General features: G+C 42.8%; 1 protein-coding gene across 1 annotated transcript in view; it reads left to right on the top strand.

Annotated features, from left to right (window-relative positions):
• Window positions 1–16,893, top strand: part of TTC21A (tetratricopeptide repeat domain 21A) — a 294,579-nt gene that overhangs the window by 17,659 nt on the left and 260,027 nt on the right. Inside the window, 2 exon segments of the mRNA XM_030198073.1 lie at window positions 5,056–5,166; window positions 16,424–16,590. Of these exon segments, the coding sequence (XP_030053933.1) occupies window positions 5,056–5,166; window positions 16,424–16,590 (278 nt within the window).

Raw genomic sequence — 16,893 nt, 5'->3', positions numbered from 1 at the left:
GAGGTTATTGACATCCCAGCCGGTGTTACTGAAGAGGAGTTCCATCGCTACGTAGCTGTTGATTATAGTCTACATCAGCTGAAGACAGCAGTGATGTCGAGATATGCGCCTACACGCAGGCAACAACGGCTGATGATGGAACAGATGAAGAAATGAGCAGCGAGGCACATGCTGACGAAATTCAACAACCTCCTGTCACTTTTGCAAGAGCGCTGGAGAGTCTCAACACCGTGCGGGCCTATCTGGAGGCCACTGGATGTCAGTGATATGACAGTTTTTACCGTCTGGCAGACGTAGTCTATGGAACTCACAGACCCAAGAGTGTACAGAGGACTATAACTGATTACTTCAAGTAAGCCTAATGTCAGTTAATTGAGACTGTATACTGTACGTATAATAATAAACAGTACTGTACATATGTTTATCAGATGTCAAACTTCTTTGGGTCACAACGGTTGAGTGCACGCTCTGGTTAACTGCATGCATTTCTTTGGTCCCAGACACTTGCACTTAAGTGGATTGCACTGTAAATCTTCCAGATTCACCAAGAATTCTAACATTTCCTCCACATTGTCGCCCTTGAAAAACATTGTCAGCACTATCACCTCCTTTTTCCTGCTGTCCATTCCTCTGCCTATGTATTCAAGCATCCTTTTGGCTTTTGCTGTTGCCTTTTTTACCTTTGCCCATCTTAATCTTAATAGAAACATTCTGGACACTGTATGTGTGTGTCTGTTGGGGGGGGGGGGGGGATGAGAGATAAGGAAAGAATGCTGGCTACCATGGGAGAAAGGGAGTTGAGCAGCAGAGAAGGAAAAAAATGCTGGACACCATGAGGGGAAAGTTGAGAGATAGGAAAGGAGAGAAATTCAGAACACCAGGGAAGGAGAGAGATGCTGGACACTGTGGGGGAATGGGACTATGGGAAGGTTCTGTAGATATGGAAAGGAAAGGTGCTGGGGTTGGGGTGGAGCTATCATGGGGTTGGGAGCAGAGATGGGATGAGGTTGGGGGCAGAGCTGGGCTCCCCCAAACAAAAAGTTGTTCAGCTGCCCCTACTTGAGTTTAAAACCTCTATCTGTGAGGGAGCCTGCCCTGCCTGCTTCTATTGTATGTAGCAGCAGATACTGTAGTTCAGGTACGGACTGAGAGTGATCTGGCCCCCCTCTCACTGCTGTGCTTCCAACTCCCCCACACCGCCACACTGCTTGCCCCCCCTCACCACCACCACCACTGTAGCTGCCGCCCACCTCCAACACACCACAGTGCCTCGAGCCTCAGTGGGCCCTCTCCTCTTGGTGGTCTTGCTGGAGTGGGAGGTAGATGTTGCTGTTGCTGAGCCCCACTTGTTGATTTGTGACAGTGGGATGTATTGTGTAGGGGCTGCTGAGCAACACTTGGTTTTTGTGGAGGTGGATGGCGCTATTGTTTGACACATTTACTGAATCCCCTATTATATATGTCACTTCATGCCACTGGGAGCCAGTGACCTACAGATAAAACAAAGGCTAGCTTTTGATTGTTTGTTAAAGCTTGTGAATCAGAAAAACAGGAGTGCCAAGGAAACTGTTCTGTAAATGTAAAAGAGTGGTTATTGAGTGCTTGGCCAAGCCTGAGGCTGGTGGAATGGCTACAACCAAAGTGGAATACAGCCAACCAGCTATAATATGTAATTTTCCAATCCTACCTAAATTACATCCCCAGGAGCACCTCTTCTATATGTAGATTAAAATATGTATGCTGTAAAACAGTAGATGTACTTTAACTTCTGGGGACATTGCACTTGTTAAACATGGTATTCTGCCAAAGTAAATAGATTTTTATCCACGTATATGCCTTTAAATATTGCACTCAGTATATGACAGGTCAGTTTATTGTGTTGATCTGGTTTTGTTTTATTTCTGATTTTCTTTCTCTGTTTTATGTATTTTGCTCTACTTTTTGTTATTGCACATTGTCTTGATGGGCTATATGCTCGAAGGCAGTCAAGCAAATTTGTAAAAATAAATATATTTGGGGCAATTCTATAAGCTGGTGCCTAGAGGTACACGCCAATTAGGCACATCAAAGGTGCCATTTTGATTGATGGTTAGGCACCTATGGGGCTTATTTTTGAAAGAGAAAAACGTCTTAAAAGTGGCATAAAGCAGCATTTGGACATTTTTCTCACAAAAACATCCAAATCAGTATTTTCAAAACATGTTTTTTAGATGTTTTTCTATACTGTTCATCTGCAGTGCATTCAGATCTCAAGAGGGCATGTTAAAGGCAGGATTTGGGCATTCCTAAGACTTACGTTTTTCAGTCATAATGGAACAAAACTAAACTAAAACTAAGATGTTTGAGCTAGACCTTTTTTTATAACGAATAAAGCACGAAACGGTGCCCTAAATGACCAGATGACTAGTGGAGGGAATCAGGGATGCCCCTCAATACCCCTCAGTGGTCACTGACCCCCTCCCACCCCCCAAAATGTGAATAAAAATATGACTTATCAGTCTCTATGACAGCCTCAGATGTTATAGCCAGGACTATTAGAGCAGCATGCAGGTCCCTGGAGTAGTGTAGTGGTTGGTGCAGTTCACTATGGCGTGGGGGGGAGGGGGGTCTGGTCCCTATCTCCCTCTACCTTTCACACTTGTGGTGGAATCTGTGACCCCTCCCAAAGTCACCCAAACCCTACCATACCCATATGGAGGAGTGGCCTAGTGGTTAGGGTGGTGGACTTTGGTCCTGGGGAACTAAGGAACTGAGTTCGATTCCCACTTCAGGCACAGGCAGCTCCTTGTGACTCTGGGCAAGTCACTTAACCCTCCATTGCCCCATGTAAGCCGCATTGAGCCTGCCATGAGTGGGAAAGCACGGGGTACAAATGTAACAAAAAAAATATATATATATAGTACTACTACTACTCATCATTTCTATAGCACTACTAGATGTACGCAGCACTGTACACCTGAAAGGTGCACCCTTTACTCATAAGACCTATTATAGTGGTGTACACTAGGTTTGGGGTGGATTTTGGAGGGCTCAGGGGCAAGATAAGGGAACAAAGGTGAGATGTGTACCTGGGATCATTTTTATGAAGTGCACAGAAGTGCCCACTAGGGTGCCCCATTGCTCTTCTGGGATGTCTGGGGGGCCAGGCTGTTAAAAATGCTGACTCCTCCTATATCCCAATGGCTTGATTTTCTACATTTTGCACTGATTCTGGTTTCTTTTTTCAAAAAGGGTCAAAAAACAAAATGACCAAAGCACAAAACCTTGTTTGAAACACAAAAAGGATCTTTTTTCCTGTTTGGATTTTGGACATTTTGGACAAAACGCCCAAAGTCGGATTTAGAAGTCATATCAAAAGGAGTGGAGGAGTAGCCTAGTGGTTAGTGCAGTGGACTTTAATCCTGGGGAACTGAGTTTGATTCCCACTGCAGCGCCTTGTGACTCTGGGCAAGTCACTTAACCCTCCATTGCCCCTGGTACAAAATAAGTACCTGAATATACTATGTAAACCGCTTTGAATGTAGTTGCAAAAACCACAGAAAGGCGGTATATCAAGTCCCATTTCCCTTTCCCTTTCCCTCCACATGCAGTAGGCGCTATTCTATAAGATAGCACCTAAGTGCCATAGTGTCTAACTGCAAGGGTGTGTACACATGGGCGGGTGATGAGCATGTTTCCCAGTTACCCACATAGTTTATAGAATGCTATAAATTATGCACATCACTTGGGGGCTCATTTTCAAAGCACTTAGACTTACAAAGTTCCATATAGTGTCCTCTATATAGTGTACTTAGGTGAGCCAGCTTATGCCTGCCATTGATATGGTGTAAGAGGGTGCAACTAAACATGGGTGCGCCAATGCTCATATTCGCTAATATGCTGTAATGAAATATTGGCACCAAGATACTGTTATAGAATTGGCATCGAGTTGCCTAAACTGAGGCGCCAATTTATAGAATTGCTTCAATTGTCTGCATCATAGTGATGAGTGTGATTTCTTACTTGATGATCACGGTTTGGCTAAGAGAATGTGAACAATGGTAGTGTGCCTTGATTATCAAGTACATATGTAGCATGAAGTTATCAACATCATGAGAAAGTATGACATATCGTTTGATAATGAAGTTTCATTGTCAAAAAACTTTGAGAATAATTTTATAACAGTTTGCCTATTTTATTCCTATGTTATAAGGCAACATATGCATATAGTATCCTTTATCAAATAGACTTCCAAAATAATCCCCAGTAATGCACAAATGCTCCCACACAGAGTTACTATGGAAAATATACTCTAGTCTATATTCAGCCAGTGTGGGCAGAATTAGCAAGTATTATCAAACTGCTGCTATGGTTGCGGCAGCCATTTTGTGATTAGAGCTATGACAGGCAGGAGCCAGTGGACATTGCTCCTGCCTGTTGGACCCCCTAGACCACCGGGGATATGCAGGGTAGGCCTGGGGGTGGGGTGGCAGCTATGAGGATGGGGAGGGGGGGCTTGTCAGGAGTGGGAAGGAGAGATATCCAGAAAGCTTGGGAGGGAAAGGGCACCAGAAACCTTGATGCTGCTACCCAGAAGTTATCCAGGTACCAGCCAATATTCAGCCTTTATGCTGTCCTAACTATAGCTGCTTACCTGACCCATTAGCAATCTAAATAACTCCGCTAATTGGTTATGTACCGGCTCCACCCAACCTCTGCACATGGACCAACCCATTACTAATCGGACTGTGCAGGGGCTGTATATTAATTCTAGCTATCATTAGCATAGCATTTAAGGTGACATTGGCCAGTTTTACTGTGTTACAGGGGTTGAATCATCTATGGTAACCAAACTATTTTTACCACATTTTGATACGTTGGGACCAAGTAAACTTTGTTGATGGAAGTAATTAAAACAAATCTAGGATCTGATTGTAAAGTTATTTAAAATCAAATTATTTTTATTATATTGCACCTATTATAGAGGCATTTTGGATGGGAATTTCTATAGTAGAAAACTAATTTATTTCGATCTTATTTAAACAATTGTTACCAAACTAAGAGATTTTTTCACAGATCGTACGCAAGAAGCTATCAGGGAGCTGGAATCAATTAGAGATGTCCCGGAGATTTCACTGTGTTCAATTTCATCACTTCTCTATGCACATAAGAAAAGTGAAATCGTTGGTAAGTTTAATTACTTCTGAATTTTTTCAGTATTTTTCACTATACTATATCCAAATTTCCTTTTTATTTATTTATGCATTCTTGTGTCCCACTATTATCCAAAAACAAGTTTTGGGTCAATCTGGCGTACAATTTACAGTTAGGTGAAGTTGCTTTAAGATTTTACAGTTACAATGCGGTAAAGAACACTGGTGTCTTATGTAGTTAACTAAAGAATTTTTTGAAGAGGTAGGTCTTCAGGTCTCTTCTGACCTGAAGATAATTAGTGATGCTTCTTGTGGCCCTGGGTATTGATTTCCACCATTTGTATCCCAGATAGCTAAATCCAGCCATTTAGATGATTTTGTAGGTTGTGTTTCTGCAGTTGGGTAGGTGAAAGAGTAGGTAGCTTCTGTTTTCTGGGCTTGCATTTCTTGGGGATAGTTTTATTACATCTAGCATATATTCAGAAGACATTCCAAATAGTATTTTGAAAATGAGGGTGCTGGTTTTAAAGAATATTCTTGCCTTGATTGGGAGCCAATGTAGCATTACAAGCAGTGGAGTTGCTCTTTCGGTCAATTTTTTAAAATATCAGTCTTGCTGTCATGTTTTGGATGGGTTGCAGTGGTGTTAGTGTGTTTTCTTTACATCCTACATATGCTGCATTGCAATAGTCTAGTTGTGATAATATCATCAATTGTACCATTAGTCGGAATGATCCTTCTCAGTTTCCATAAGGTTCTGAAGCATTTTGCTGCGACTGCTGATACTTGACTGTCCAGAGATAGATGTTTGTCAAGAATAATTCTCAGTATGTTCAATTGTGTTTCGATTTGGTATGTGTGGTGGTTGACTGTTAATGTTTGATGTGATGTGGGGTTGTGTGGACTGAATAGTACCAGGAATTTGGTTTTGTCTCTATTTAACTTGAGTTTGAAAATTGTGGCCCAATTTTCCATAAGGTCCATTATTTCTGTGATAATCCAGCTTATTTTCGAAAGAGACCGCCGGCCATCATCAGATACAAATCGGGAGATGGCCAGCCATCTCCTGAACCCGGCCAAATTGGTAAAATCAAAAGCCGATTGTAGCCAGCACCAACTGCTTTCCGTTGCGGAGCTGGCGAAACTTCAAGGGGGCGTTTTGGCAGGGTACAGAAGGAGGGACGGGGGCGTGGTTATGAGATGGCCTGATCGCCCGATAATGGAAAAAATATGGCCGGCTCTGATGAGCATTTCGCCGGCTTCACTTGGTCCATTTATTTTCACGACCAAGCCTCAAAAAAGTGCCCCAATTGACCAGATGACCACCGGAGGGAATCGGGGATCACCTCCCCTTACTCCCCCAGTGGTCACCAACCCCTTCCCACCCAAAAAAAAATTTTTTTACACATTTTTTTACCAGCCTCAAATGTCATACCCAGCTCCCTGACAGCAGTATGCAGGTACCTGGAGCAGTTTTTTGTGGGTGCAGTGCACTTCAGGCAGGTGGACCCAGGCCCATCCCCCCCTACCTGTTACACTTGTGGTGATAAATGTGAGCCCTCCAACCCCCCCCCCAAAACCCACATGTAGGTGCCCCCCTTCACCCCTTAGGGCTATGGTAGTAGTGTAGAGTTGTGGGTAGTGGGTTTTGGGGGGCTCAGCACACAAGGGAAGGGAGCTATGCACCTGGGAGCAATTTTTATTTTTAATTTTTAAAAGTGCCCCCTAGGGTGCCCGGTTGGTGTCCTGGCATGTCAGGGGGATCGGTGCACTACAAATGCTGGCTCCTCCCATGACCAAATACCCTGCATTTCGCCAGGTTTGAGATGGCTGGGCCCAGTTTCCATTATGGCCGAAAACCGATGCCTGCCATCTCTAAACCTGGTGATCTCAACATTTGACCTAAATGTTGAGATTTAGCCGGCCCCAACCGTATTATCGAAAGAAAAGATGGCCGGCCATTTTCTTCGATAATATGGTTTGCTCCGCCCCTTTGCGGAGCTGGCCCCGAAGATGACTGGCCATCTATTTGGCTGGCGCCGTTCGATTATGCCCCTCTACGTCATTGAAAGGTAAGTAGATGGTAACATCATCTGCATATATGAATGGGTTGAAGCCCATTAATTCTAGTTTTTTGCAAAATGGAGCCATCATAACATTGAAGAATATGGGTGATATTGGAGATCCCTGTGGTACCCTACATTCAGAGATCCAGGAGGTTGACAGCTGGTTAGACATCTTTACAATGTAGGATCTGTTCGTTAAAAAAAATATTGAACCATGCTGCCACCGCACCGCTGATTCCCATATTGTCGAGCACGGCCATTAGTGTTGTGTGGTCTACTAGGTCAAACGCACTTGACATGTCGAATTGTAGTAGTAATATTTTCTGTCCTTGGCATATTAAACTTCTGAACTTTGTTATCAGAGTGGTTATGACCGTCTCTGAACTGTGTAGTGGTCTGAAACCTGATTGAAAGTTATGAAGGATTGAGAATTGTGTCAAGTATTCCATTAGTTGTTGTGCTACCAGAACCTCCATCATTTTGGTTAGTAGTGGTATTGAGGCCACTGGTCTGTAGTTTGTGAGATCACCAATCTTACTAGTGGTGTTTTTAGGGATTGCGGTAAGTACAATGTTGCCCTTGTCAGATGAGAACTGGCCATTCGAAAACATGTATATGATGTGTTCGGTAAAGCCTTCGGTGAACCAGTCTGGTGGATTTTTCATCATATAGCTGGGGCAGTTATCTAGCAGACAGTTTGCATGTGCATATTTTATCAGTAATTTTTTAACTGTGCTGATTGTGGGTATTTTAAAGGAGGACCAAGTTCTGTCTGCTGTGATGTGATCACTATTGGTTTCACATTTGTGTAAGAAGTCTTTGATGACGTCTGTGTTATTGCAAGGTTTAATCTTATCTTTGCAATTTGTTGTTTGAAATATTGTGCAAGTTCATCTGCAGTTAGTGCTGTTTCTGTTGATGCTAGTGCAGCTTGGGTATTCAGTAGACTGTTCATAAGTTTGAATAATTTTTTCATGGTAATCTGTTCTGGATTCGCATATGTGCTGTAGTATTCTACTTTAGCTTTCTTTTTGTTATGTTTGTATTCTCTTATAGCTTTCCTCCATATGGTCTTTCTTATGTCCGTTTTGTTTTTGGTCCCTTTCCTTTCTAATTTCCTACATAATTTTTTCATATGTAGTAGCTCATCATTAAGCCATGGACATGATTGTTTTTTATTTCTTGTTTTTATTTTGAATGGCACTATTTTGTTTAGTGTGTTTTTGCTTGCTTCATCCCAATTTTGTCATGAAGTGGATGTTGTTGAGCAATATGTTATTTTGTTCATTTATGGTAGTAATAAACAATATTAAGTGCATTTTTAAAATATACCACTGCATTCCACAAAACAAAAAGAGCAAACTCCCACAAACCATCTTTCTCATTTGATCTAGGCACAGGAAAAAAAATATTCTAAATGCTCCCAGGTTTCAACCTAATTCATATTTTATTTGAGACATAAATTTCATAAATAGATAAATAAATAAATAGATTGTTGAGCATCTGATTCTCATAACATGATGTCAGGGGCTAAAACAGCTATTGCGGTCCCAAAGAGCACAAACACGCAATAGGTAAAATCCAATGAATCAACAACAGTCAGCCTTTCAGCTTGCAGGGTAAACAGAAACACAGCAACCATTTCTTTCATTCAAGAGAAGCAAAACGTGGCCACATCGGTACATTACAGAGTAGCACAAATAAAGCCTATTTATCATACTAAGCCGTGTGTTCTGCTCTTCTTTGGACTACTTTCTGCACTTCAGAACATTTTGTTCCTCTTCTGGTGTTTCCTACCAAAATGTAGGTCCTATAGAAGAGCAAGATGCTAATGAGGTGAAGATTGATGGGGGCCTGCTCCCACACAGTCAGTGCCTCTTCATCATGGGAGGCCCCAGGGGGACCTAGGGCCACAGTAGATGTTGGATGTTGCTGACTTTGTGAGGTAGGTCTTGATGAGGGGCCAATTCCCCACCTTGGGCTGCTTTCTGATGCCCTGGGAGGACTACAGTTCTTGGTGGCCTTGGGGCCCCTGAAGCATGATGTCAAGAGACTGAGATGGCAGAGCAAGGGCTCTGGGATGGATCAGATTCTCGGCCTGCTGACATTCTCCCTGGAGCTTCCCTGGTAGCCAGTGGATGATGATCTTGAGGGTCCCTTGGGTCAGGAGAAGGGGACTCTTCTCTGAGAGGAGGATTCCCCAGTAGCCTTCTTGTTACTACTACTACTTGACATTTCTAAAGTGCTACTAGGGTTACGCAGCGCTGTACAATTTAACATAGAAGGACAGTCCCTGCTCAAAGGAGCTTTGTTCCAGAGCAAAGAACTTGATCATTTGGTTGAAGAATTGAGATCACTGAGTCATACTGCAGTGGTTCTTCAGGCAGATGCAGAACTTGGAAATCCACTCTTGAGGCACTGTGGGAACTGTCCAAGGCCTTTCCCTTGCATAGGGCTCTTTCCTAAATGATACTGTCAGAGTGGAGGCACCAGATGGTATCCTATGGGGTACTAAGATCCTTGGCAGGTTCTATCCCTGACCTCGGAAGGACCTTGATAGGCTCCTCTGCTTCCTGAAAGTAGATGTCCTAGTTACGGCAGTGATGGAAGAAAACCACAGTCTCAGTAAAAGGAGGTTTGATACGGTCCCCCACAGAAGACTCGTAAATAAGCTGAAAGGGTTGAAATTAGGACTAAAAGTGGTGAATTGGATAAGAAAGTGGTTGACCGACATGTGGCAGAGGTTGGTGGTAAATGGAATCTGCTCGGAGGAAAGGAAGGTGAGCAGTGGAGTTCCCCAGGGCTCAGTGCTGGGCCTATTCTGTTTAATATATTTGTGAGAGATATTGCTGAAGGGTTGGAAGGAAAGGTTTGCCTTTTTGCAGATGGCACAAAGATAGCCAATAGAGGATACCCTGGAGGGAGTAGAAATGATGAGAAGGGATCTCCAAAAATTAGAAGAATGGTCGAGGGTCTGGCAGTTAAAATTGAATAGTTAACACTTCCGGGGTATGAATAATCCTTCGGGTTTTCTACTCAACTTAGTGTACACTAACAAACTCCCTATAACAAAAGATTATATATCACAGTGCAGTGTTTGAAAAAAATAAAAATAAAAAAACAATTTTTATAATTTTTATCATTTGCAAGTAGTGCTCAGTGACTGGATAACCACCATTAGACTGACTAGCAGCCTTTAAATGTGTTGTGCCTGATAGTACATCATTGCACTATGCCCCTCCCACCTACCTAAGATGTTATATTATAGCTACTATTGATGATGTTTAAATTCCTTGTCGCAAACTGAAAAGACACTTGAAAAACCACTTAACTTGGTGCTTTGCAGATTAATTCAGCCGTAGCTAGTGGAAGTCCCAGTCACTGTAATAACGTGCAGTAAAACAAAATATTGTGGAGCTTCTGATCCAGTTCCCTGTTGTTGTTATATATCCTTGGTTCCCTACATGCAAGCATGTTTCGCTGTAGCATCATCAGGGGGATGCCATTCTGAAATAAAAATAATGTTTGCCACAATGAGGCTCAAGAGCAATACTCATGCTCGATATTGTTTAACAATCTTGTGCGTGCGACTCAATTTTTTCCTTATTGTCAACTCAATAATACATCACAGTATATAATGCATCACAGTGTATAATGTATAACGGCTACCTTCATGCAGGAACAACACAATCTCCTCTCTTTCGTTCGGCCAGAACACCGGCTTATGCACAGTAGTTACATTCTCTTAACTCCTCCTATCCTTTTAAATGTTGGGGAGGTGTGTCAAAGCCCACCAATCAATTTCCTTATTGAGTCCTAATGGGGTTACCGTTTGCCACTGATAAATGAGACGCTGCTCCTTTTGCATTAATATTGACACTATATCCCCCTTAAAGTCCATAGGCAGTTGGTAGAGGACTACAAATGACAGGTCCTTTAGTTCATGTTTGGTATCTACCCAATGTGAGACTAATGGGGCTTCATTTTTCTGCATGCACAAATTACTCAAATGTTCTGCTATCCAATCTTTTATTCTTTGTTTAGTTTGCCCGATATACCATTTTTCACAGGGGCAGCAAATGCCATATACCACCCGGGCCGATTCACAGTTGGTGGAATGTCTTAATACATAAAATACCACATTGAAACACTAGCTGAATACTGTCATAATCAGAGGGTACCTAGGGGTTTAAGGTGGAACAAAGAACCCCGGTTTTTGGACGACAAGGAATTTGTCACTAATTGGAATGTGGCCATAACATGATGTTCCCTCGATCTCATGCTATTATCTATTGATAAATTACAAACCCAATTAGACCAACAGCAAGCGCATTTGAATAAGATCTGTGAGGAATTACAATCATCCATGGAAAAGGAAGCCTTTGACATACAACATCAAACGCATTTGAAAAACATGGATAAGTATTCCCAAGAGTTCAGAGCACAGAAAAGCCAAGTTTAAACGGGACGAGAGGGACTACACCCGTGGGTATGTGTACCCATGGATGGACTGCAATAGGTGCTCAAGAAGATACAAGCGCATGAAGAGGGTAGGTTTCACAAACACCTTCATCAGGTGAAGATATTCCCCATTCCAGTAATATTGCCAAAACATTAGCTAGCACCACTAGAGGTGCTCTAAATAAAAATACTTCCTCTACCCAATCTTTTTTACCAACAGAAGAACCCCTTCCGCTGGGGGAACCACCTCAACTCCCCTCCGGGTCTGACCGAGGACGCCACAAACTGTGGGGACAGAGAGAATAGTATACAACTTATTGGAAAAAATCTTGACACCACCTCAAATGGAAGTCCTTCAGTTGGGATTATCGTTCGTTCTTATACAGATTTTTCAGGAAATTGAAACTGAGAGCTCATTTTTATAACGAGACCTCTGAGTGGCAACCTATGGAAACTACTACATTTTTAGTAAATATCACATTCCATCGACTTGGATGCCCCCTGGACCCCCTGATGCGGTGATACAGACGTTCCAAAAACTGGTATTATGGGACTCGGATAATATGGAACATAGACGACAATATTCATACAGTAATTTAACCCAGTCTCAAAAATTGGCTATTACTCAACTGCAATAAGATACCACTATTACAATACAGAAAGCTGATAAGGGAGGGGGAGTTGTGGTGCAAGACACCAGCAAATATAGAGCGGAAGCATTGTACCAATTAGGGGATCCAAATTTCTATGGACTCCTGGATTCTGATCCAACAATACAGAACCAGAAGGATATTAGAGCATTTTTACAAGAAGCCAACATCAGGGGTACAATTTCTAGCAAGGAATTTCAATATTTATATATGGCTTATCCAAAGACACCTCAGATTCGCTTTGTCCCCAAAATACATAAGACATTGCTGGACCTCCCAGGAAGGCCCATTGTGACCTGTAACAACTCACTAAATGAGCCCCTTTCTCAGTTTTTGGATTACCATTTACAACCGTCGATATTGGATATACCCTTATATTTGAGGGATTCCACGCATTTTATAACAATTCTTCAGGATTTGCCACAAATGACCAGTCCTATAATTTTGGCTTCCATGAATGTACGATCACTGCACACCATGATACCCCAAAACCAAGCCTTACGATTTATTGATCAACAGTTGGGGATGATGGATTACTCTGGTGAGAAAATTGCATTAATGAATCTTATGGCACAACAGGTCATTTTGAAAAATTATTTTCAATTTGAGGATCACCATTATCTGCAGGTATGTAGTGTAGCCATGGGCACCACGGTGGCTCCCACTGTGGCGTGCTTATACATGGCTCGTTTTGAGCAGCTATTTGTGTATCCGTCTATATATGCTGTCCATATTGTCCTGTGGAAAAGATTCATTGATGACAAAGAGGAATATTTTCAAAGCACTTTGGGAGGCTAAGTGCCATAGGTTTCTATGGAACTTTGGGAGGCTAAGTGCTTTGAAAATGAGCTTGAAAGTCTCTTAATTTTATAGGACAGAAAAAAAGATAACCTCATTTAAGGATATCAAACATCTACATGGGTATCTAAGCACAAAAGTTCCACCCAGTGAAAGGACTCTCGGCTTAAGTGCCAATATCTCCCTTCTCCTGGTCTGAGTTTCTTTAGCAAAGTCCGGAAAGATACGAACTTTCTCACCCATAAAATTAATGTTCATTTTTCTGAAATAAGACCGCAAGATAAAACTTTTATCCGAGTCCAAAGCAAATGTCACAAGCAATGTAGCTCGATTTGAAATTTCAGACTGCTCTAGAAAATCAGTCAGATTATCTTGAGGAGTTTCTGGTTCAATAGTAGTAACTGGAGATTTTTTAATATACTGCGTTTTAGTCACCATAGGGTGACTTTCAGCAAGAATATCCAGAACTTCCAAAAAATATTTTTTTCAATAGTTCAGTTGATGTAATAAATGCAGATGTAGGGAAATTAAGTATTCGAAGATTATTTCTTCTATTCTGGTTTTCTATATACTCCAATTTCCTAGCTTGGATTGTGTTCTCTTTTATGGTAGCCACCACTGTTGTTTGAATAGACTGCAATCTAGAATCAACATTTGAAAGTTTTTCTTGATGGAGATCCAGTCTAGTGGTGTGCTGCTCAGATTTTTCCTTCAATTGTCTTATTTCAGTCTGAGTAGCATTAAACATACGTTGAAGGGATATATTCAGCCCCTGTATGGCCTCCCAAATCACATCCATAGTGATTACTGCAGGTTTTTCAACACCACCTCCTCCTAACCCAGAAAACAGCGTTTCATGGGTTAAGGCTAGGGGCAAATATCCCCTTGACGCTGTATTCATACCTGGAGTAGAGGCCTGGACCGGACCTCCTACCGCCGATGTTAGGTTGACCTCCTCGGACGCCTGTTCCAGCAACGCTACTTCCCGTCCGCCTTTGCTTCCAGGTTGTGGCGGGGTCAATCCTGCAAGAGGGCTAAGAGTAGCGCCCTCGGTACTGTGCTCCATAACTGCCACTTCGGAGATTCTAGAGGCAGTGTCTGTCGGTCCCGGTGGACGGATTCCAAATATTTCCAGCGTGGGTTGTACCAAGGCGGGACCAGAAACAGCGCTCGAAGAGGTAGGAGCTACTGTTTTACCTTTCCTCTTCCCCATTTCTCACGGGGAGCGCTCCTTGGGACGAACTCAAAACAGGAAATCTCCAGAGCTCTCGTTCACACATCCAGTGCGGCGGCCATCTTGGACCTTTTGGATAGCGGAACATTTGAGTAATTTGCGCATGCAGAAAAATGAAGCCCCATTAGTCTCATGTTGGGTAGATACCAAACATGAACTAAAGGACCTGTCGTTTGCAGTCCCCTACCAACTGCCTATGGACTTTAAGGGGGATATAGTGTCAATATTAATGCAAAAGGAGCAGCGTCTCATTTATCAGCGGCAAACGGTAACCCCATTAGGACTCAATAAGGAAATTGATTGGTGGGCTTTGACACACCTCCCCAACATTTGAAAGGATAGGAGGAGTTAAGAAAATGTAACTACTGTGCATATGCCGGCGTTCCGGCCGAACGAGAGAGAGAGAGGAGATTGTGTTGTTCCTGCCTGAAGGTAGCCATTATATATTATACACTGTGATGCATTATTGAGTTGACAATAAGGAAAGAATTGAGTCGCACGACACAAGATTGTTATACAATATCGAGCATGAGTATTGCTCTTGAGCCTTATTGTGGCAAACATTATTTTTATTTCAGAATGGCATTCCCCTGATGATGCTACAGCGAAACATGCTTGCATGTAGGGAACCAAGGATATATAACAACAGGGAACTGGATCAGAAGTTCCACAATTTTTTGTTTTACTGCACGTTATTACAGTGACTGGAACTTCCACTAGCTATGGCTGAATTAATCTGCAAAGCACCAAGTTAAGTGGTTTTTCACATGTCTTTTCAGTTTGCGACAAGGAATTTAAACATCATCAATAGTAGCTATAATATAACATCTTAGGTAGGTGGGAGGCATAGTGCAACGATGTACTATCAGGCACAACACATTTAAAGGCTGCTAGTCAGTCTAATGGTGGTTGTCCAGTCACTGAGCACTACTTGCAAATGATAAAAATGATAAAAATTGTTTTTTGATTTTTTTTTTTCAAACACTGCACTGTGATATATAATCTTTTGTTATAGGGGTGCCCCCCCTTCACCCGTAAGGGCTATGGTAGTGGTGTACAGTTGTGGGTAGTGGGGTTTGGGGGGGGGGGTTGGCAGGCTCAGCACACAAGGTAAGGGAGCTATGTACCTGGGAGCAATTTCTGAAGTCCACTGCAGTGCCCCCTAGGGTGCCCGCTTGGTGTCCTGACATGTGAGGGGGACCAGTGCAGTACGAATGCTGGCTCCTCCCACGACCAAAGGGCTTGCATTTGGTCGTTTCTCAGATGCGCGTCCTTGGTTTCCATTCAGGGGCGTATAGCCAGACACCCAATTTTGGGTGGGCCAGGACCCATGATGGATTTGGTGTCTCCCTCTCTTGCCTGCCATATGGTCTCGCAAATATCCCCCCTCCCCTGCATACCTTTTAAATAGCAGATTTTCACCGGCAGCGAGCAGCAATTAATACACACTGCTCATGTTCATCCCATAGCCTTCCCTCTGGTGCAACTTCCTTTTTCCGCACAGGTGGGAATACATCAGAAGGAAGGCTGTGGAGCCGGTGCGAGCAGTATCTATCAGTCGCTGCTCACTGCAAGTGAAGATCTGCTATTTACTCGCTGCAAGTGAAGATCTGCTATTTACAAGGTATGCAGGAGGGTCAGTTTTGGGGAGGATTTGGCTGGTGAGACTTGGGGGATCCCTGCTAACCACTTCATAGGTGTGCTGCTACTAGGTGGGCCTTAGCCCAAAGTGGGTGGGCCTGGGCCCACCTAGGCCCACCCTTGGCTACGCCACTGTTTCCATTATTGCCGAAAATCAGAAACGACCAAGTCTAGGGACTTCCATCTCTAAGGACGACCTAAATATCAAGATTTGGGCGTCCCCGACCGTATTATCGAAACAAAAGATGGATGTCCATCTTGTTTCAATAATACGGATTTCCCCGCCCCTCCTCTGGGACGTTTTACGAGGACGTCCTCAGCAAAACTTGGGCGTCCCTTTCGATTATGCCCCTCCATGATATATAAAATTATCCTTTTATTCTGGTTTCTTACAAATAGTATAGATATTTGCTTAACAGCTGGTTTTCTTTTCATTTTTAGACCGGGATGCTGTTTTGGAACTAGAAAATAAACTAAAAGAACTTCAGAAGACTGCTGGAATCAAAGCATTATATTATGGAGCAATATTCCTGTGGCTTGTGGGTCGAAACGATAAAGCAAAAGAATACATTGATAGAATGCTAAAGATTTCTAACAAATCAAAAGAGGTATGGAAGGTTGCTTATGTGCAGTGTTTGTAAATCATGCCATTTCAAACCAAAATATATGATACTAGTAAAAAAGGCCCGTTTCTGATACAAATGAAACGGGCGCTAGCAAGGTTTTCCTTGGAGTGTGTATGTTTGAGAGAGTGTATGTGAGAGTGACTGTGTGTGAGAGAGAGAGAGTGAATGTGCGAGTGTGTGTGTGAGAGAGAGAGCGTGAGTCTGGGTAAGAGAATATGTGTGAGAATGAGTGTCTGCAAGTGCGTACTTGAGACACTGTGAGAGAGAGAGAGAGAGAGAGACTGT

Source organism: Microcaecilia unicolor, chromosome 1 (genome assembly GCF_901765095.1).
Source record: "Microcaecilia unicolor chromosome 1, aMicUni1.1, whole genome shotgun sequence".
Taxonomy (NCBI): domain Eukaryota; kingdom Metazoa; phylum Chordata; class Amphibia; order Gymnophiona; family Siphonopidae; genus Microcaecilia; species Microcaecilia unicolor.
The sequence above is the reverse complement of the archived record's forward strand: the minus strand, read 5'-3'. Positions and strand labels throughout refer to the sequence as shown.